The following is a 22621-nucleotide window of genomic DNA, read 5'->3' on the forward strand; positions in this document are numbered from 1 at the left end:
GTGTAATTTCGTACATTATGACCTCATTATCATACATATCAATTTCGTCTTTTCCGAAAGAACTTGAAATTTTCAGATGCAGGCGCACCCAATGTGAAAGAAATTGATAGCTTTAGAGTTAGTGAAATGAACATGCTTAACATGTTACAGGCAACATTAATTACTGTGTAATTATCACTGGTAATTTCTCTCATCAATAAATCCAATTCTATTACGACGTAGTAGTGAATTTTACCAATAGTGGAATTATGATCGAGGACCAACCTCTATTAAGATGCGGTAGAGCGAAACAGTTTGAACGATATGACTAGCACTCTTTCTAGAAAACAGTAATATACTCTTTTCAGATATTATATCTGTTATACAACAATATCCCAATGGATAAACCGAACAATTTCAATATTTTCTGTTTAACAAAAATCAGAAAGACTTGATAGAATCCATGTATCAAACCAAGATGACCCTTTATTTAAATAATCTTTTTAACATATAACTCAAATTTCGATAGAGAAATTACTCATGAAAGCATTCAAATTCATATGCATTTGTGCATAGCATGTCGTTTTCAATGAAACCGGTAATATACGAGCCAATGATTATTAATAAATAAACACTGTCAAAAAATATATATATAATTGGGGAAATTACCCCTGTTGATAAGCATGAGATTGCACATTCCCTAGACAAAATTAGAGGCTACCTACATTTCATTACAACACATTTCACTGAATACTCAAATCAGCGCAAAATGGAGAGCTTGAAACACAGCCACGTAAACAGAAGTAATTCGTATGAATAATTTGGCAAGTGATGGGAATGCAGAGGCCCTTTGAAAAGTATAAAAGAAGAATCTATCTAATGCTTTGCTCAAAAGCATTGGTGATATGTTAGAGATGAAAGTGTCAAAATCAGCTCCCAAATCCAAATGGTGATTTTGTCCTGTTACCACCTTCTCCATACATTTCATTCCACTTCCTCAACTCAGTCATGCTTGTTGCATCATGGGCAACTGATGGACCCACCTACACATTTTAACCACACATTTAACATTTTAAAACTAATTGCACCTCAAAGACAGACAAAAAAATAGCTTCAAACAAGCAAACATGTCATTGCAACACACTTCTAAAACTTCATTGACGGTTAAACTTAATATAATCTATAAAATTAAGAAAGAGGCTGATTAATTAGGTAGTGGACCCACAAATATTAGTAATTCTTAAAAAAATTCGGTTAACAGTAAAACTAGCTACAAATACACATTGAGAGTACTTGAACATCCCGTATAAACATCACAATTCAAAATGAACAAACAGAATATTATATACCTTGGCTTTTGACTGAACAAAATCATCCAGATTGAGAGGCCTTAGTATTGAAGTTGTACCATCATTACTGGCTTCCTGTGCAAACCAAAGGAGATACTCTGTAAGCGGGTAAGCAAATGCATCTAACAATTGAACTTTTCATAATGATGTCAGCAGGTAAAAAGAGAATCCATATCAGAGATCAATTTGAGACCATTAGAAAATTATACTTTCTAGTAATTATCAAAGTACATATATAAGAAGCATTGACTTGCAGATTGGCAACCAATAGATAATATTATGTAGACAATAACATTACGATAGAAAATACTACTTAGCAGATTCTGAAGTTACCACTATTTTTCGTTGACAACTAAACTTGTAACTTACTCAAAAATTAACCCGATATTAGAGTCATTGCCTTATCCAAAAAGTAAAAAGGGGATCAACCAACTTTACTGATCCAGCTTGATAAATTGAAACTTCTTTGGTGAGATGTAGCTAAAAATACAGCAGGCATTATCAAAAGCTTGATAAATAAACTGCGGGAATATATAACAGAATTGAATAAAATATTTTCCTGGAGATTTTAGTTTTCACAGCATACAGATCTGCTGAACAAAGTTGAAATATATGAAATTTTTTGCATTAGATCATTATTAGATCTCGGGAACAACAAATGTGCATTTTATACTCGTCGACTTTTAAAAAGGATAGTGCAAAATTGCCACGAAAAATATGAGCTAGTTTCAAATTTGTGATCTACATACCTTCTTTTCATTCTCTAAGAGCTCTTGAACAGGTCTATACGCTGCAGCAATACAGAGGTTCTGCAAATGTAAGCATGAAGCAGCGTTAGAGATACATGACTTGAAATTCTTAGATAGAAAATATTGCAGTTTAAGAAAGTGTGCCAATTATTATAATGTTAGGCCGACTACACTAGACTGCAAAAGGAATTTGAGAGATGGTAAATAATGTGTGGCACAAATATAGTGGTGCCTAACATGTAGCTTTAACTCAGTTGTACTTAACAATGTTTACCTTCAAATCGCTTCCCGAGTATCCATCAGTCAAGTTAGCAAGTTTGTCTAACTGAAATTCAGAATCCAAATTTTCTTGTGCTAGAAAGATGCTTAAAATCTTCATTCGATTTTCAGCATCGGGTAAATCAACATATATCCTGGACAAAATAATGCCAACACAAATTTTAGTTATAAAAAAAAAAATTATAATTTCCACAGTTATCAAACCACTTCTGTATTGTAATCTTGACTATGAATTTAAATAAACTTGTACACAACTACATCGAGGTATTTATTAAAGTATAAACTTTTAACAAAATTAGTGGCATTATTACGAGTTTGGCCCCAATATAACTCAAGCATAAGCTTTTGTCCCAGATAGTTGACTTGACTTTTGTAGATACCATTCAACGATATAGCATAGTAGTAAGGGATATAAGAGTGACCACAAAATAGTGTTAACTTCCTCCAGATCCTAACAACTAATCCCATATGCACTTAAAAAAGTATTGAGAGCTGTAGCACAGCACAAACAAGGATAAAAACTAAAACTAAATGAAAATCAGACACAAAATTGGACAATCATAATTTAAAAATGTGACAATGGATATGACCCTTCAGCCGTAAATCTAGCGTTCAAAAAGAAATCATATAGTTTACCTTCTTGGTAAACGACGAATAACAGCATCATCAAGATCAAATGGCCGGTTTGTGGCACCAAGAATAAGGATTCGTTGGTTTTCTTTTGACCTCAATCCATCCCAGGCTGCCATGAATTCATTCCTCATTCTTCTAGTGGCCTCATGCTCAAAAGCACCACCTCTGGCACCAAGCAAACTGTCAACCTATACAATACAGATTCAAGTCATAAACCAAGTGTCCAACCTGTGATAAAGATAGATTTGAGGGTGCATTCAAAACGTATAAACTATATGATTTTACTTTTGAAGGCACATTCCTGGAAACTGGAAATATGTTTTGCAGTGAATAAAAAGGAGTAATAAAGAATTTAAAAATCCCGAAGAATATTTTTACACTTCAGCCTTTTTGGAAGAACAAACCACGACAACAAAATAAATAATAAAAGACTGCAATCTGAATTTCATAGTCATCTTGAAACATTCAATTCAAGGCATGAAGATGGTACAGAAAACATCTAGATTCTCTTATGCCTTGAGTAATCTTATAAATGTGAGAAGTGCAAATTTGTGTGTAACTCTTTCCAATTTAACTAATCAATTTTAAGAGCACAGACACGACTAGTCCATAAAAAGTCCACTCTAAATTGTTATTGAACTATTTAGATTGCAACTTTTGTCAGTTACATTGAAAAATTTAATACATAACCAAAAAATCAAATTATATAAGAAAAGGCAAACACTATTCAATGTACCACAAAAAAAACATTTTTTTTAGAATACCATTAAAGTTTTAAAAAGCAAAATAATGAGAGGTTATGCGTTCAAAAACTCACTTCATCAACAAATATATTGGCAAGAGCAAGCTTGCATTGAAAATTTTCATAACCAAAAAATCAAACTATAAGACAAAAGCAAACATTATTCAATGTACCAGAAAAAAAATACATTATTTTTTTAGAATACCATTAAAGTTTTAAAAAGCAATATAATGAGAGGTTATGCGTTCAAACACTCACTTCATCAACAAATATAATGACAGGAGCAAGTTTGCTGGCAAATGAGAAGAGCGCTTTGGTTAGTTTTTCAGCATCTCCAAACCACTGTCAGGAAAAAAACAAATACATGTATAAGATATCACATGGAGAAGAAGCTAATAAACCTTCAAATAACTGAAACAATTTACATAAGAAAATAAATGGAAAAGAAGCTTCAAAGGAAATTGATTTCAGAAAAATGTTTAATTACTCATTTAGTCCCTATAGTTATACAAACTTTACCTTTTGGTCCCTAAACTTGAAAAATCATAAATGTTAGTCTCTACATATACCATTTCAATCTCTTTTAGTACGCATACACATAACTTCTTCTAATCACTTTTATTTCCTACCATCTAAACTCATAGCGACAAAAGGAGAATAAAAAATAGATTACGTATTAGGACTAGGACTGAGACTAAAAGGTAAATTTAAAATCCTTCGTGATTCCTTCAAGGTTATATTAACATTAACTTTTCATTTAATAAACACACATGACAATTACTAAAGACCAAACATGTGTTTAATTATATTAACTATCAACGAAGTTCAAAGAAAAACCAACAAAATTAAAGTTGTTGTACAAAGACTGTAGTTTTTTTCCCCTTATTGTACAAATTACCTTTCTGTTTATCTATCATCCAATCCATAGTTCTTGCACTTCAGAATCCCTTCATGTGTTTTCTTGCATGTTCTTTCTTTATGTTTCTAACCTATTCTTAGTTATTAGATATTTCTTCTACCCAAATCTATTTGGAAGTCCAAAACTCCCTCTAACGTAATTTTTTTTAACTTTTGGACAGATATTTAGGATTAATACAAATTGTCGATAGTTTATGAGATAAAGGCCAAAGTTGTTTCAGAAAATTTGATTGATATCATTGTAATTGTTTCCTTTCACTCTCTTTGTGGTCAAGGATATCATAAATAGGGAGCAAGCTAAATGCATATAAATTTTCAGACAAACAATTGAAACAGGAAAATGGCCGGGAACCAAAACTACCTTTGAAGTAAGGGTCGAACCAGTTATGCTAATAAAATTTGCACCAGCTTCAGTTGCAAGTGCCTTCGCCAGCAGGGTCTTACCAGTGCCAGGAGGACCAAAAAGCAATATTCCTTTACAGGGCTGTAAAATGTTTCTTGAAATTAGTTTTACACAAATAAGTGAACAAAATTAATTTGCCTACAGTGAGAATACATACAAAAATACACAATCATTACCCGTAACAGATTTCCTCGAGAGAAAAGCGCTGGCCTTCTCATTGGAAGAATTACAAGTTCATGAAGTGCCTTTTTCACATCTTCAAGAGCACCTACGTCATCAAACTTCACCCCTATTTCACCAGGAGGTACTACAGATGAAATGAAATTGCTCTCAAACTCATCCTTTGCAAGGTTCTGTTACAATATACATATAAACAAAATCAACATAAGACAAAAATTCCCTGAATTTAAATTAAGATGTAAATGTTTGGGAAAATGTACCCTTTGTGGGTGCATGTTTATATCTTAAGTGCACTAAGCCATTAGTACAGTGCTATACAATATGGTCCAAAGTATAATATTTATCACGTGCATATAGTAATATTTTAGTTATAAAAAAAATCACTTTGAATAATACTACAAAAACCACATGCCTTAAGGCTCTGAGAAGACTTCCGTGACATTGTTTCCTGGCTCGTCAATCGTGAGACTGCAATTTCAAGACTTCACAAAAAAGAACAAGTGAAACTTAAAATTCTACACGATCATATATTATAGAAAAAAGAGATTTATATGTATACCTTTCACGAGGTAGGCACAATCTTTCTCCTTTAACAGAAGGAATCAAGCATGACGACAAGTAGTGATTTTTTGCCCAGCCTACTACTTTTTCAGCTTCTGAAAACAAAAACACGTGATGCATACCATGACATGTTAACACATTATATTTCAATGACGGTAAATTTAATGATGACCAGGTGCCATTGGAACACTTGTTAAAGATTCACAGATGGAAAGTATTAGCTGAAAAATGAAGCCTTATAAGTTCCCAATATATTAAATACTCCCCCGTGTTTTTTTTTTGCTTAACAAACTGTTAGGTTCCTTTGTTCAGGAAACCAAACAGAACACTCTCTTCTCACAATAACTCTTAACAACAGAAGAAGATGAAAGTATTTGTACATATATTACTGAATTTGTAATGTATATAAAGAGAAATACAATTATACGTCCCAGGAAAGATCTATGATTATCGTAGTTTCCCAATTTAAGATCTATGATTATTACTCAATTTCAGATTTGTGTTCCAAAAAGGGAAAGACATCATGGATGACACAAATCATGTCAATCCAAAACGGGAAAGACATAAGGGTGAAGGCAAGATACAAATAAAATGGTTGATGAAGAAAAGATTAGAACAAATAAGAGCATGAGTGGAACTTACTGAGCTTTGTCAAAACGATGCCATCAGTATTTAAATGTAAAAGGTCAATGCATGATAGCTGATGCTCTTCGAGAACCTGCAATAAGAAAATTCAGTTATAAATTATTGACATTGATGGTGTAAAATGCATCACTACTTTTATTTGACACTGATTTACGTAATGCATGCCCTTTATTTGACTATTTAAATATGCAGATTCCATTATTTGCAAGCTCAAATAACTAATAACTTTGCTTTATGACACTTGTGGATAAGTCGTTTTTATCTATATCTAGCTTAGATATTACATTGAACATTGTATATAATACTCTGAAGTTGTTTTTAATTGTCTCTAAATCTTATGATTCAATATAAATCGTGATTCATGATTAAAAAATTAGCTTTGTAATCCCATGGTTTGAATCTCAATTTGATATCCATATATATGGATCAGAAATGATCAATCATGAATAGGGTAACAATAAATGCTTCAGAAACCAGAGAATTACCTTCCGTAGTATACTCAAATTACTACGTGAAGTCACGATTTTTTTATCTTCTTCAAGTTGTTTCTTGAATGTTGCCAGCTGATTCTCATCCTGTAAAATGTCATACATAATTACAGAGGAAAAATGACATAAAAAAGAAAATGATATATTTCAGAACAGAAAGCAAATTAACAGCCAAACTAATATAAAGTTAGGTGCTTCATAACCCATCAACATAAACCTTAAGAGATCCATGTAACCAATCAATAACAGTGAAACCAAGATGACAATTCTGCTTTAATCTTCATGAAGAATTACAAGATTTCCAATGTATTTTGAAAAATGTATATTACTAATTCTTATAAGTAGAGGAAGGGGTCGGTATGGGGGATCCATAGCAGAAATGTCCCCCAGTAAGAACATCTAGTTTTACTTAACCAACGAAGAAAAGATGGGGGAAAATATATTCAAGAATTATAAAAATATTGTGTAGTGTACAAAGCATGCAAAAGCCACTTTTCCATTATGATCGGGTTCCTAACATACATCTGACTGGTAATGAATTAAAAAAACTTTAGGGACTTGTATGTTGGCAATTAATGTTCTTGTTCATTATTGTTGCAGTGATGGTCAGTGTATTGAGATGTTTAATTAAAACATCAAATGCTTCATACTAAGTGAGGTATTTGACAGTGTGAGAATCCCTGTAGTTGTACTTCATAGTAGTGTAAACAAAACAAATATCTAGGTGATTTTTCATCAACCATCATGATTACCATAAGTGGATGCATATGCCAAACAATTACCTTGGGTGGATGTATACTCAGAACATTAGAAAAGAGCTTGCTAATTTCGTCATCTTCTGATGTCTTGTCCCCTTTAATTCCCTCAGTCCAACGCTTCAGAGAAAGAGGCTGTAATGTTATCAATAAGAATTCAATGATGGGTTAGGACCACATAAAATCATTTGATTATTTCCACAATGCCCAAGTACACTGTTTCAGCATCCATGCTCACCACAACAGATTATAAATCATACACCAGGACAGATTACAACTGGACTTAGTCTTTATATAATTGGTCATAATGAATCTTACAAGAAAATTGAAACAGAAAAGGTAATATCTAAAATGCTAGCATAGCGACAGAAGAATCATAATATATCTAGCTGAAATGGCTCTCTGGTCTCATCATATATATAATAATGAAACAAAATCATGAACATGAAATTATTGGTTTGCAATAACTTGAACGTTGTAAATAGGCATGGTAAAAGTCGTGTAAATATCTGCTACAGGAATAAAATGGCAAGGGGAAGGACCCAAGCCGATGTACGCTAAAACATCAACAATACTGATAAAAGTTCCCATAAGATCTAAAATTTCATAAATAGAATACTAAAGATATGGAAAACAAAATACTATGACAGAAGGAAAGCTAAATTAACATGAACATGAAAGCTTGTTATGGCATCCAAACGAAACTCTAAAATTTACCATCAATATCATTAGACAATCTACTACAAGAGACTCAATCCGAACCTTAAGTATCTAAACAAAGTTAACAAAATATGCATACAAAGAATAAATTATCAGAACTCTTCAAAGCTACTATTTGAAAGAAAAGAAACTCAGTATTACTTTTAACAATATAATATAATTCATTGGGATACAAAAAAAACGAATTAGTGATTTGAAAGCAGCATAATTTGAAATCACAGGTTAACAATAGAATGTTTAACAGAATGCAAAGTCTTGTAGAAAAATAAAGAGCATTACCAGCTTAGCCACACGTCCAAAGTTTGGTAGTATCATTGTCTGTCAGAAACATCACATGTGATCAGGGAAAAGTCCCAAAATGTAAATAGTAGCAAAGTGAAAAAGTAAATGCATTTTAGTCATGACTAAGAATAACAATTGAAGCTTACAAATTGTTCTTTCTCCTTTGATCCTGACTGAACTTTATTTTGCCCACAAATCAATATTATTGGACCAGATAACTGGTCAAACATCTCCTCAACCTTACGAAAAAACTCATTTCGGTTTGACTTAGGAACTGATTTATGTAACCAATGTGAACTGTCAGGAAAATAGACAATAAGAGGCTGTTTTCTACGCAAAACCTGCAAAAGCAATAATCAGACCCTCCCATAAGTAAAACAACATTTTGTTTATCTTATTATGAGATTTCAAAAATTGAAAAATGCCAGATACCTCACATAAAGCCTCCACAGCAATGTAGCAATCCTGTGATTGAGCATCAAGATCATTCTCAATGTCCTTAACTGTTTGCAAATAAAAAAAAATTAAAAAAAAAAAAAAAAACTGTTTTAAGTCCAAGGAGATAAGCTACTACTCAACCTCTGATAAGTATAAAAAAACATAATCATCAAATCCAAGCCATTTATATTTGAAAAAAGATCAAGGTCACTTTGAATAAGATAGCTTAGAAGATGACATTTTTCTACATTTTGAATAAGAAAAATTTACCATGAATCCAATAAATTGGGGGTTTGGTATGATCATCACTGAGATTCTCCACCTCACCCTCGTTGACCTTGTCTTCATTAATATCCAAGATGACTGCAACTCGATCGCCATTGACCTCATATACCTCTCCTCTCTGACCATTAGTTAAAGGTCTGCAATATATCTGAATAGGTTAAAATTGGAAAAAATTAAGGACCTGAAAGCAACAAACACTTTTTGAAAATCTCACTTGCACTTAATATGTTTTGTATATCAAATTATCAAAAATATCGTGAAGAATGATATTAAAGAAAAACCAAGTCACAACTTTAAGCACATCATGAATGGCAGAAAAATGAATCGTTGACATCCCAACTATTAACTGTACACATCAATATCAGACACCGAAGTCAATGCCCTGGAAAGGACAATACAAAATTCATTCAGAAAACAGGGTAAATTATATGTTTTACACCTCAGAGTATCCAGGTTTTTTTCCATTTGATCCCTCAATTTTAAGAAACCTGTAATTTAGTCCTTTTAATGTTTTTGCATTGTCCATGTAGACCTTTTGTTAGTCTTCTGTTACTTTTGTCTTTCAAGTACTGTTTTTTGCTTACTTTTTGGTTTATAATATCATAAGATTTTCATCTGGTCCCTCTGAATATCAAAAGTGTCTCATTTGGTCCCTAATTTTTAAGAGTCGTGCTGGCATTTTATGGACAAAAAAACAGGAGCCTATCAAAAGAAGTACATAGGAATGGAAATTTTTTTGAGACCAAATAGGGAAATTGCAATGTTTAGAGGGACCAAATAGATCATTTAGCCCTTCAAAAAAATATATTAGAGGACTAGCCAGCCACACTGAATTGAAGATAAAAAAATAATGAATATTGAGATTATGCAAATGTACAAAGAAAGTAACAATACATCCTTGAGTTTTTCAACACATTTCATATTTTGAACTTTTTATAACAATAATTTATAAAGATAGAGATGAAGAAAACAAACAAGGGGATAAGAAATCCTCAAAAAGAAACACGTAAAATAGCAAGCCAACGTATCTGAACTTCATGAAAAGAATGCAAATTTACAAAAATCAGGTTACTTTTTTCCCGTTATTACATGGTCAAAAATACACGTCAAGTGCAAGTGTAAGAAATTGATAACACATTTTTCCCTAATACAGAAACAAAAAAAATGAATAATCAAATCACCCCGTCGTGATATTACACAACATAAAAGTTATTGAAAAATTTAGTACTTTTGTTATTGTTTACAAGTTGTGATAATGATTATAAAACACAATGTAGACAAATAAGACAGTCAGGAATCCTCCCACACAGAAGAAACATAGAAAAATAGGAATAAAAAGTGAAACTAAAAGAGAAATAATTCCCTTTGCATCTCCACAAAGAAGACCGGAAAACTATCCTATCCAAACAAAATTTATAGGTGCAAATCACTGCCTGAACTTGCATTGGACTCAAACCTAATATGCTACATACCCTCCCTGAGAGCATAACCCACAACACCTTACCGTCCTTCCTTCTGCTAAAACCTACAAAAAGGTGTAGCGGAAAGACAAATGCATTGCTCTCCAGTTAACAAGATCACAATTAATACAAATACATTCAATTATTCCTAGTCCATATGCACATCATTCCCTATTCAGTGTTTTGTTTCACTAAGGAACTCTCATTATGTTCTCACATTGATCACATAAGGTCCTGGAATAGTAGGTTAGGTTTAAGCTTAACTCAATAGGAAAAACCAACTTTTAAAATGAGGTTTGTACCCTATTAATATACTCTATTTTAATCATATCACTAGTCTACGTAGAACTAGATTTTTCAACAAAAAGATATCAACGGCAGACAGATATCTCCGAATTCAAAGGAAAGTCAGACAGCCCAAGAAAATATTCCGTTGACAATCTTCAGAAACCTTTCGCAAACCCAAAAAACCAAAAAGTAGATGTTTAGATTACGTTAACATAACTAGCTACTGTCTACTATATGTTAAACTGTGACAGGGCGCAGCCAGTTAATAGGAAGCAGACAAGTTTCTCATTATTCTTCCTACAGCAAACTATTAGGGTTACACCCATGGGAGGAACAGACAGGAAGTTCGTTGTGATATATGAAAATAACAAGGAGCAATCGTGCAAAACTCAAACCTAATCCCAGTAAACCCAATAACTAAGATTGCAACACTTTATAAACAACCTAAATGCTGACTAATGTGTGTGAGATTCCTTATAGGGTCACATTGCATGTTTTTCAAGATCAAGTTGCATCCCAGTCAAAGCTTAAATTAAATGAAAGCCATCTTGTATGATGTGTAAAAAAATCTATATTGCATGTTTAAAAACATGGGTGTCAAGAAAATACCAAAAGGTTAGAGGCCTTTAACAGTTTGACTTTTATATATAGGGATAACTTACCAACCCACCTGCCATGTATAATAGTATAAGCATTAGTTGGACCATCAGATGTTGGTATCTTCCCCAGTATAACCCTGTGATAAAATTATATATATGCCAATGTCAGGTGAGTGCTAGCTCAAAGTCCAACGGGGATGATACATGGTTTTACAAGAAACGTTTGAGGCAACTCTGTCACCAGAACATGGGCTTCACATTTACTTAGACACTATGTCCTAAACATTCATCAAAATTACATGGCCCAAACTACATATTACACAAACTCCTAAAGTACGTAAGTATAAAATTATATAACTCGCTCACACCCACTAACCAAGCACTTGCAAGTAGCATCAAACACACTTAAGTGGAAAGTCTTGGAACTTATTATTATAAAAAAAATGGAATACTATTTAAAAGAAAAAAAATGGTATAATAATAGAAACGCCCACAAGCATTGGCATATATAATTCATTAATTGCATCACAAGATAAATGGACAAGAGCAAAGATATCCACTGAAAAACAATTCTCCAAATTGATATAGACAAATATAAATTGCTTCTCTGCTCGAAAATCAGATTATCATTTTTAGAACTTCTATTTTCAGTTCTTTGAAAGACTTCGGTGAATCATGAGTTCAAGATATAGAAATACAATATTCATGTGAATAAACCGTTGTATAGGAAAGAAATCAGTATATGAAAATCCGTGGAAAGCTGTTACCCCTTTCACACTATACTCCTCAGGTTTACGAATTCCAATCCCACAGGTGCGGTGTCACCACTTCCTCTACAATTACCAATAGCACCACTGTTCTAACCACATGTTACCAGGAGCCACAAGCATGAAAATCACACACATAATAATCATTTCAACGTCTTGCAAATAATAACTGTCATTATTTGTGCAATATTTAGCATATTATTAAAGAAAGAAGATTCTTTCTTGTGTTTTTACGCAACAATCTAATTAAGAATCACATTAATTTCTCAGCTTCAGCTCGAAAATAAAGTCCAAAGAGGTCAGCAGTAACCCTTGAAAGCGTCATCTATGAGACTGGCAGTGTATCATCTATGCAGTTCTCTTGTGTGCAAGTGTCTACATTAACAAGATTACATATTTTATGTAGCTGAGTTGTGCAAACGAAGAAAATCTTCCAAAGCGTTTTATCAGAATCAGTCACGTTGGCAGTCATGGTAACAAGTGTAAGCAACTTGATGTACTTAGCTCCATAAACATTAGGCATGCTTTATTCAATAAATTAAATGAATGTTTAGCAAAAAAAAAAAAACTGTAATTATGTAGGAGATGATGGACTACATAGGCGAAAAAGCGGAAAATCATTTTATTACCTATCCTCGTCTGTAACTTGAACAGATGGCCCAGTGTACCTCACACGGTCACCTACAAAATGTAATGAAGCAGTAATGTAGATATTTGCGTTAATGATTCAAATAAGTTGAAAATTTGAAGCAAATAAACTAGCTTAGAAGGGTAAGTCATTAATAGTTTGCTAAATCTTAAATTCATTCAATATGACAAGAACAACAAACATATAAATTATCTTTCCCGACAACAAATTTGCAACATAAAACAACAACAATAACAGCAACTACAAAGTCTCATCCCTCAAGGTGAGGTCAGATGACAAAAGTAACAAATACAGTGTAACAACTTTTAACCATGAGAGATTCTTCCTTGCACCACCAAATCAAAACCAAACTCTTGTATTATGTTGCCTTCCTCTCGCTCTCTCCATGATAACCTTCCCTTCTTACTAATCATGGAAACCCAAATAGAAGGTTCTTGTTTAAAAAGATTAGCAAGAAAACAGGTCATGGAGGATGGTACCACTGTAGTACCTTGCTGAGAAGAGAGAAACCTGGAAGTAATGTAGTAAATTCTGTGTGTTGAGTCCACACATGAATATTCTTATTTATAATGACAAAGATCTAATAGTAGAAAATATTTGGCAAGATATTTCCCTATTAAATCATATCAATACCTCCCTATTCAATGTAATCAAATCATATCTCTAACAATACCCTAAAGTTGGGGCATACGTATCATATAAGACTAGCTTGTTCAGATATCGTTAACACAAGTCAGCCAAATTGTTGCTGGAGCTGATAAAGTATATAATGACAAGATATCTTTATGTTGAGATATTTTAGGAAGTTTTATAATTGATTCCTATTGTTTTTAATTTTTTATATTAGTTATATCTTGATTTTATTACTAACATACCAATCCCACAATCTTATGGATTTGTTTCCTAGAATATATACAGTACTTATTTCTAAATTTATCCAATTAATGTAAATATATCAAATGTATGTAATGAGACTGAATAAGAGAGAAATTATTTTCTTATAAACTTGAGATGGTATCAGAGTCATCCAAAGCCTATTGGGCTTATCGTGTCACCTTTATTAGATCATCCATTAATGTCTAGTTCAACATCCGATACGTATATGTTTCAGCATGAATGGAGTGTGTTACAGATCCCACATCGACTAGAGATTAGACATATTTATAAAATGTAAATAGGTACAAATTTCATCTTACTAGCCAATTTTGTAAAAATGAATTAGGCTTAAAATCCACTTTTTAATATTTTGACACTCCCTCAAGTTGTAGCATGTGTATCACACGAGTTAGCGTTGTCAAAAAATGTTGGATGGCACCGTTGCGGCTATTGATAAAAAATTGGTTGGAGAGTGCAATGGCTACTAGAGAGCAAATACAGTCAAAGGGCACAGCAGTTGCTAGAGAGAGAAAAATGCTCAAAGGACACAGGTATATAGACTGATCCCACTCTCAAGCCACTATAAAAACCACACAAATATTCAGTCTTATGTTCAAGATAAATAGTCCTTGACATGGGAGAGTGTAGTAGATATCTCACATCAACTATGATCCAATAAGTATATGCAACTTTCACTACGTGAGTCGGTTTTGTGAGCTTAAATTATGTCTATATTCACATTTTAAAAGTTCTCAACACCATGAAGAACCTGAGATTCCATTTACTTTCATATCTAATAAGTGATTAAGTATGACAAAGGGATGAATAAGATATCATCAAAAACATAAAATCAAAATAGACAGAGGGTCATGGGAAGGAGAAAAAGTAAAGGCTGTCACAAATCACAGGGCTGCAAAATCCCATCATATTAAGAGACCAAACAAGAATTTCAAGCATTTAGGATCAGAGCATCTATTTGAAGACGCATTTTAAAGTTCACTTCTATTATAGAATTGTTTGAAATCTTGATATCCCAAAAGGATGAATATTTAATTTCCTTTTCTTTGGCACCATTTGACACTACGTTTGGTAGCAGTTGTGATTCAGTATTGGGGAATCAATATGCAGATTCATCAAATCCTACATTGAATTCCATCTCACCTATTTTCTTTCTTCTATTTGTCTTTTCTTCCATAGTGTGTAAATAGATCTCTAGGGTATGGGATAACGAATCCTAATTTTGATTTTTTTTGTAATTTGAATTTTATAACATCGTCAATTAAATCTCTATCTCTCAATTAAGGGTTTGTTTCTATTCCTAATGTTTTTATGGATTGATCAACCATTGATTGAAGTTAAATTCTTCTTCATTATTGGGAAACTGGATACTGGATTGATGAAGCATGAGAAAAGGAAATCTGAAAGTTCAGAGGAGTATTTGTTGGAATACCTCATAATATAAATACTATTGGAAAATCACCTTAATTGTGATAACTCCTAGGCCACCCAAGTTGCATCATCTTTGGAGGTCGCCTTAACCACAGCCTCATGGACAGGGAGTTATTTACATATCAACTATAAATATGGGTTAAAAAAGCTTATAAAAGGTTGAACTTTCATCACTTTACGAGCCAGTTTCACATTATTGAATTTGACTCTAAGCCCAATTTCTCAGTATGTATGTGTGATTTGGATTAGTATCCACATTTTCAAAGTTTTCATGTTCTCTAATATTTTGTGGTTTGTTTCCTTATTTAGGATTATTAATATAAATATGGGTGAATGATTTAGGTTTATTATCCCATTACATATCATTGCAATATATGATAATACACAAAGTAAATATTATTCAGTCTCTTCTCACTCTACTGCAAAAAGCCCACAATTTCAACTTTGTGACATCATAAAGCAAAAAAGGGAAGGAATAGCTCACTGTGTGAAGTCTAACTTCCAAAAGTAATGGACAACAAGTAAATATATAATCCTAGATAGGATGAGGAAAATTGACATCTTAGTTTTGCTTGCAAGTAGAAAATGTATGTATAAAATCACATCTAGTAAGTTCATGTGTATGATTGAAGTTCCAGCTAGATGAACATGTTACCTTTCTTTAGCTGGCATCCAGACTTATCAGAAGATTTGGTATCATTAGAATTAGACTTGGAGGATTCGGAACTCTCAGATTCTCCAGCCACAATCTGTCAAAAATTTAGGGTAGGGGTAAGACATAGAACTATCAGTGGTGACGGAATGAATTCAAAGTTCAAAGTTTATTTATAATCCTATATACTAATAATTCTAAAGAGAAGACTAACAACAGTTTTACTTACGATAAATTTTCCCTTCCTTTTCAATCTAGTAATATAAATTTAGAAATCTCTATTTCATTATTTTGTTATGCACATGCAACAATGATTTCCTATTATTTAACAGTATAAATAATTAAACATAAACAATCTTTGCTAGTGATAGAATAACACAACTGCCATGAAACTAAACATTGGGTGAACTCTAATATAATGAACAAATAGATGCTTTTTAACACTAGAATCAGAATACCACCGTTTAAATATCCATCATCTTAATTTACTCTTTGCACAGTAATTAATGGCCTTCACCATCACCGATACTTTATTTTATCACAAGCCAAGATATCAACGAAAACACCCATTTAATAGTAAACAGTACTGAATATGTACCTTCTCAAATTCCTCTACTTTGTAAGGGACAAGTTTCCGAAGAACAGCTGCTTTAACCTTCTTAAGGTGTGCTTCAGCTGCTGCTACAGCATCTTCATTGTCACTTGCATCTGACTTTGCCTCTGTACTGCTAGCCCACTCTTCTTCATTGCTGGCTTCATTATCATCATCATTCTCTGATTCGAGAGAACCCTCCTCCCCAGACTCTGCATTATCATCATCAGACTCGTAGTCTGATGATAAATCATCATCAATGTCCTGCATAACAATTCAAATAAGGTAAATATTTTCTTTATGGTTCCCCTTCTAATATAGTGTCTAAATTCTTCCAGAACATACATAAGGAGCAAGGATGCTATTATCGAGCACTAAAAGAGCAACTTGTAAATCTTGTGCAAGAGCTCTAACCAATCTCTCACGATACAGCTCAGTGCCTGAAGTTAAAAAGACAACATCAACATTTGGCTATAAGGCAAAAATTATAATGAAATATTGAGCAATAAATGCTAGTCAAATGGCATCCAAAATAAACATTACAAATTAAATAGAATAACGAGGACAGAAAATAAGGAACAAGTGACAGACCAGGAATGCTCTGAAGCAATATTCTCCCACTTGAAGATGAGAGCCGAGTACCAAAAGTTGAAGCAAACTTATTATGTCTCAAATGGGAAGCAGCACATTCCACAAGAAGATTTTTTGTATTTTCACTGCAGGTGCAAAAATATAATTTAATTACACAATAAAAATCATATAAGAGAAGATACCAAATTGAAAAAAGAAGAACAAATAGGAAGAATAGTAATTACTTAATATGATAAGGAAATGTGTCCCAGGAAATATTTATTTTTTCCCAAGGAATAATTCTTCTTGTGAACTCATTTTTAAACTTATCCCTCCTTGTCAAAAATGGTGATTCTCTCCTTTTATTTTCTATCGTTAGCCTCTCATTATTAAGCCACTCCTCTTGTTCCTGTTCTCCAAGTCGTGCATGTGCATTGCAGTACTCAACCTCTTTCCCAAACTTCTCTTGTTGATTCTGCCTTTTATCAAAGTTGGTTCCATCATTAACATGTACTTGTTTATCCTCACTTGCATTTCTTCCATCACTTTCAGAACTATAGGCACGTAACTGAGTACTGTTATGACATAAACTAGGCCTTTTGTCCCGAGCAGCAAAAGTAATTGTAGATGAAGTATGTTTACATGAATATGAACCTAAAAAACGTTCTCTGATGATCCTGCCACGTGAAGCATATTCTCCCACAGCAGTCTTTGGGGACAAAGATTGAAATGATTTATGATCAGAGAATCTTGGCCTAAAGAAGAATTTTGATGGATGCAACACCAAAGCCGATAATCGATCTCTCCTGCATTGTATTCTCCTCAAGTACATTGAAATTACTGTCTTTCTTCCACTATTACTAGCTGCAGAAGAATTCTCAATCATTAGATAATTCACAAATTGTAACCAAAGGTTTCTTATGCAATTGATCTAATGATCAAACTGTTATTAAAAGTCTGGGTAAACAATTCACACTCATAGCATTGAATAGATTTCTACAAGACAAAAAATGGTGAACATTTGAGCATGATGAATGGAACCAAAAGCGATGAATATTCAGCTGATTATAATATGTCTAAATTCATAGTAAAATGGCAAAATTGAAAAACATTTTCATTCACATACAAGTAGTTCTTTGAAATGTTATGTTCTGGTGGAAGATCGTGACTTACGTGTAAGTCTAGGTACAGCTGAGATTATTCGTAAAATAAGAAACAGGAAAATACTAAACTAAATTTACAGTTTGACCACTTAATATTCTACAAGTTTCCACATAAGACTAATTAGAGAGAGATTTTTTCTCGTGTTTTGATTATTTAAGTTCCATATAAGAAATTATATATTATACTCTTAAGGGCAACACACTATCTCTTCAAACTTAGAACCGTTAAATTCCAAGACAACAAGATAAAACCGTTGAAATTTAGATAAATTTCTCAGTAAACACTTCTAAGTGAAGAAAATAAGAAGGAAGGACGAATTAAGGTAAAACGAATTGAGTTTCTCCGACAAGGTAAAATCAACTTATACATTTCAGCTTCCAGAGAAGTTAGAAGAGAACATTTTTAAAATCCTCTTATGGAATCACTGATTATGCATGAATTTATTTCAATTCTAAATTGAAACCTAAACACATTCATTCATGAATTTCAACAAACATGTAAATCCATTATAGCAGAAAATATAAGGTTGCAAGGGTTACTTAGATCCTATACCTATGGGTGTCTCTTCTCTGCTCTTCCTATCTTCCATTTTTTTTTTCTTCTTTATCTTTCATGCTTATATATATATATATATATATATATATATATATATATATATATATATATATATATATATATATAAAGTCTCTATTGGCTCACCTTCAGCGGGTTTCTCATATTGTAATCTTTTTATCCTTTAGTATCTAATTTATTTCATATTTTAATACTTTAACCCTACGAAGCAAATTTAAATCATATCTTAATCTTTTCATTCATCTGACACTAAAATATAATTCTCTGACATTTCTATCACCAAATAAAGTTTCCGTAGTAATAAAAACATTCATTTATTGTTATTTATGGTTTATCCAGATGTTACACATACATACTAAGAAGCACATTTATGTACATTAGACACTGAAAACTTCAAAATCAAAAATAAGAGATAAGCAACAGCATCATAGCCACTTTGTATACAGAAAATGTTTCCAAGGAACCAGAAACTCCGTCAGCATCCCCTTGTCTTCAGAGAATAAAGAAGGGTGCTAATAGGGACAGAGAAAGGGACCTTATACAAATTATCTCTAGCAGTGCCCACAGTTATGCAGAGTTCATTTTTGAGGATCTGAATATAGCACGAAATAACTTCGCAATCACAACACCTAAAAACATAAATTGATATTTTAATTTAAAAGACATGACACAAGATCCACGCTGAACTCTCCAAAAACGAAAAATCAATAATAATATTAAATCATAAAAAACAAAAAAAAAAAAAAACACCTAGGTTAAGAATTTCCCTTAGTAACCGAATCAATTGAGCAAGAAAAAAAAAAGGTGGAAGATATATGAATCAATTGGGAGGGAAGCATAAGAAGCAAACCTTATTGGATGTGTGTTGCGTTGGTTTGGAAACGAGGTCAAAGTCTAGGCATAAGAGAGCAAAGTGCAGAGATGATGAGAGAGAGAAGCGAAAGAATGTGCGAGAAGAGCGTCGAGAGCAGATAGAATAGAACACAAATTCGAATACGAGATTAGAGAAGATGTTGTGTAACTCGTGTGACTGCAAAACTAAACTTCGCGACAACGTGTGCGGTGTAACTGTTCCCCCTTGCTTCCCCTCGTGGGTCGTAGGTTTCATGTCTTTCATTTTTATTTTTCCATAACTGGGCCTTCGGCTTTTCACACTCCAATTAGCCCAATCCAGCTCCTGTTAGTTGCACTACGTTTCCTCGAAATATACCCTAATTTTAATTTTTACTAAAAATAATTTATTTACATTTATTTTCTCTTCTTATTTTATATTCCAGAAAGAATTTTTCAGAAAGTTAAAAAAACAAATATGATTTGAAAAATATTTTCCAAAGTACTAAATACCAAAATATGTTCTCGTATTATAAAATAGGTTTAATTGTTTCTTTTTTCTGATTTGGGTGTACTAGTTTGTCCACCTTTTTTAAAAAGTTTCAATTTCGTTTAAACGTGATTTTAAAATTCAACTTATTGAAATTCAATTGACCCCATTTATTTGTCAGTATTCTCCTCTGCATCTCAATTTACCCTATTTATTCAAATTCAATTTATTGACAATTTGATAATATCCTTGCAATAAATGTTTTTCTTTTAATATTATATAAATATATACTACTTGTTTTCTAAGTTTATATATATAATTGTACGATGAATTTTGTTTATAATATAGATTTATTTAATTATAAAACAATATTTTAGAGATTAATTATTTTATGATAATTAAAGGTGTTTTAAAATTTATACTGCAGTAATCATACTAATTTAAAATTGAATTGAATTTATTAGATTATATTATAAATGCAAAAGAAAACCCTTAACAAATAATCTTCATCACTGTTAATCTCTTTTTATTTATGTTTTTTTAAGTTAAATAATCAAAATAAGATTATTAGTTAAAATAATATTAACGTATTTTATATATTTATATAACTTTATTTAGAACTAAAATTCCATTTTAAGAAAAATATATTTTGTTATATTTTGTTATATATAAAATCAATCATTTTAAATTAAAGTTTAATTATAATATAATGTCCATGATTACTTTTTACTCATTATATTTTTTTTATTTTCTCTCTAATCAATGTTTAGAAAAATTTAAATGATAATATAAATGAAAATAAATATATAATTGAAAAAATTATGTTAATTTTGAAATTTTAAAATGGAGAAATAAAAAGGAAAATAATAGAACAATCTTTCATGAAAAAAATAACTAAGGAATAAAAGCATTACATTTATGTTTTTTCATTTTAAATAATAGTATTTTCTTTTTATAAGGTAAAAAGTATGAAGGAGGGAGGTATTTGAGGCAAAGGGAATTCTTTTTGGTTAACAAGTTTGGTAAAAGAAAATTCTTTTTAGAAAATTCAATCCTCAATAAGAGAAAGAGAGAAAAGTTCGTTTTCGGAAGAGACTTGATTGAGACAAATTTTACCAAGTATAAGACGAAACTTAAATTTTTTAAAAAGGTTGGACTAACTTGACACACTGCAGCAAAACTAGAGAAAAAAAGCAATTAAACCTATAAAATATTAACCTACGTGTGTTATTATTTTTAATAAATAAAAAATAAAATTGTTAAGATTAAAAAACGGTCATATCAAAACAAATGACTAAATTTAAATAAACATAATAAAATAATTTTTAATTTAAAAAAAAGTATTCAAAGAAAAAATTTAGAAAATAAATGTGGACAAAAAAATTATTTATATATGTGAAACATTATCTTCATGAAAGTGTCTTTTGAAACACGCTTTTTACCCGCTACAAATTGTTTCTAAATATTCTGTTTTCATTTTTCAAGTTCTATGATATACTTTCCGAAATATAAAAACTGTATTTCAAAAATTATTTCTTAAAACAACTTTTTTTTTCTTTTAAATATTATTACTTTTTGAAACATGCTCCAATTTTAGCATATTTTTAAAAGTAATTCTAGGTGTATGTTATAACACAAATAGAGAAGTGTTTCACAAAATACCTCTTAAAAAGTAGATAAAGTAGTTTTAAAAAGTAACCTTTTAAGTGTTCTTATTATTTAAAAAGTATATTTTAAGAAAATTTTCTTCTTTTACCAGTTTACAATTTTTTTTCGGTGATATTTGTTTTATTATCGTCTCATAGAAAATAAAGACTTAAATATCATTTTAAATAAAAAAATTATTTTTATTCAATTTAATAAGCATATTTATTAAAGAGTAGTTCGATAAGATTTTTAAATTGAAGAAGTTCAAACTTATACATATTATATTTAAATATCGTAACTAATGTTAATTATTATTTATCATTTTGTTATTATTTATTGTATTGTTATTATATTTTTCAGTATTATCTCAATCAACTTATTAATCTTATTAATGTAATTAATATTTTAAAAAATATTCACTTTATAAAGAGTCACTCTCACTTTATTTAAGACAAAATAAACAATAAATAAGTCTATGTTTAATATTCGGGTAAGAATAAGATAATTATTAAAGAGAAAAAAAAGTATATAAGAGTCTTGTTTTTTTTTCTCATGGTTTGATTTTCTTGTATGGTTTGAAAACTTTAAACCCCATGTCTATAGGCATG

General features: G+C 31.5%; 1 protein-coding gene across 2 annotated transcripts; it reads right to left on the reverse strand.

The window, feature by feature from the left end:
* Positions 1–583: 583 nt before the first annotated feature.
* Positions 584–20143, reverse strand: LOC124837726 (P-loop containing nucleoside triphosphate hydrolases superfamily protein). 2 transcript variants are annotated; one of them, XM_047313175.2, is made up of 25 exons: positions 19896–20143; positions 17554–18172; positions 17330–17454; positions 17084–17178; positions 16745–17002; positions 16150–16243; positions 13150–13201; positions 11825–11890; positions 9392–9543; positions 9116–9186; positions 8830–9024; positions 8681–8719; positions 7709–7816; positions 6924–7013; positions 6436–6511; positions 5792–5888; positions 5645–5714; positions 5229–5405; positions 5011–5133; positions 3990–4073; positions 2993–3177; positions 2352–2490; positions 2078–2137; positions 1329–1403; positions 584–1022 (listed from the first exon to the last, which is right to left on the reverse strand). In XM_047313175.2, the coding sequence occupies exons 2-25, from the start codon at positions 18138–18140 to the stop codon at positions 909–911; spliced, it is 3132 nt and encodes a 1043-aa protein (XP_047169131.1). In that variant the 5' UTR covers positions 18141–18172; positions 19896–20143; the 3' UTR covers positions 584–908. The 2 variants fall into 2 exon arrangements, with proteins under 2 accessions (XP_047169131.1, XP_047169136.1); XM_047313180.2 differs by lacking the exon at positions 11825–11890 and having other exon boundaries at positions 19896–20142.
* Between the last annotated feature and the right edge of the window lie 2478 nt (positions 20144–22621).

Source organism: Vigna umbellata, chromosome 3 (genome assembly GCF_029865625.1).
Source record: "Vigna umbellata cultivar VRB3 chromosome 3, Vumbellata_1.0, whole genome shotgun sequence".
Classification (NCBI taxonomy): Eukaryota; Viridiplantae; Streptophyta; class Magnoliopsida; order Fabales; family Fabaceae; genus Vigna; species Vigna umbellata.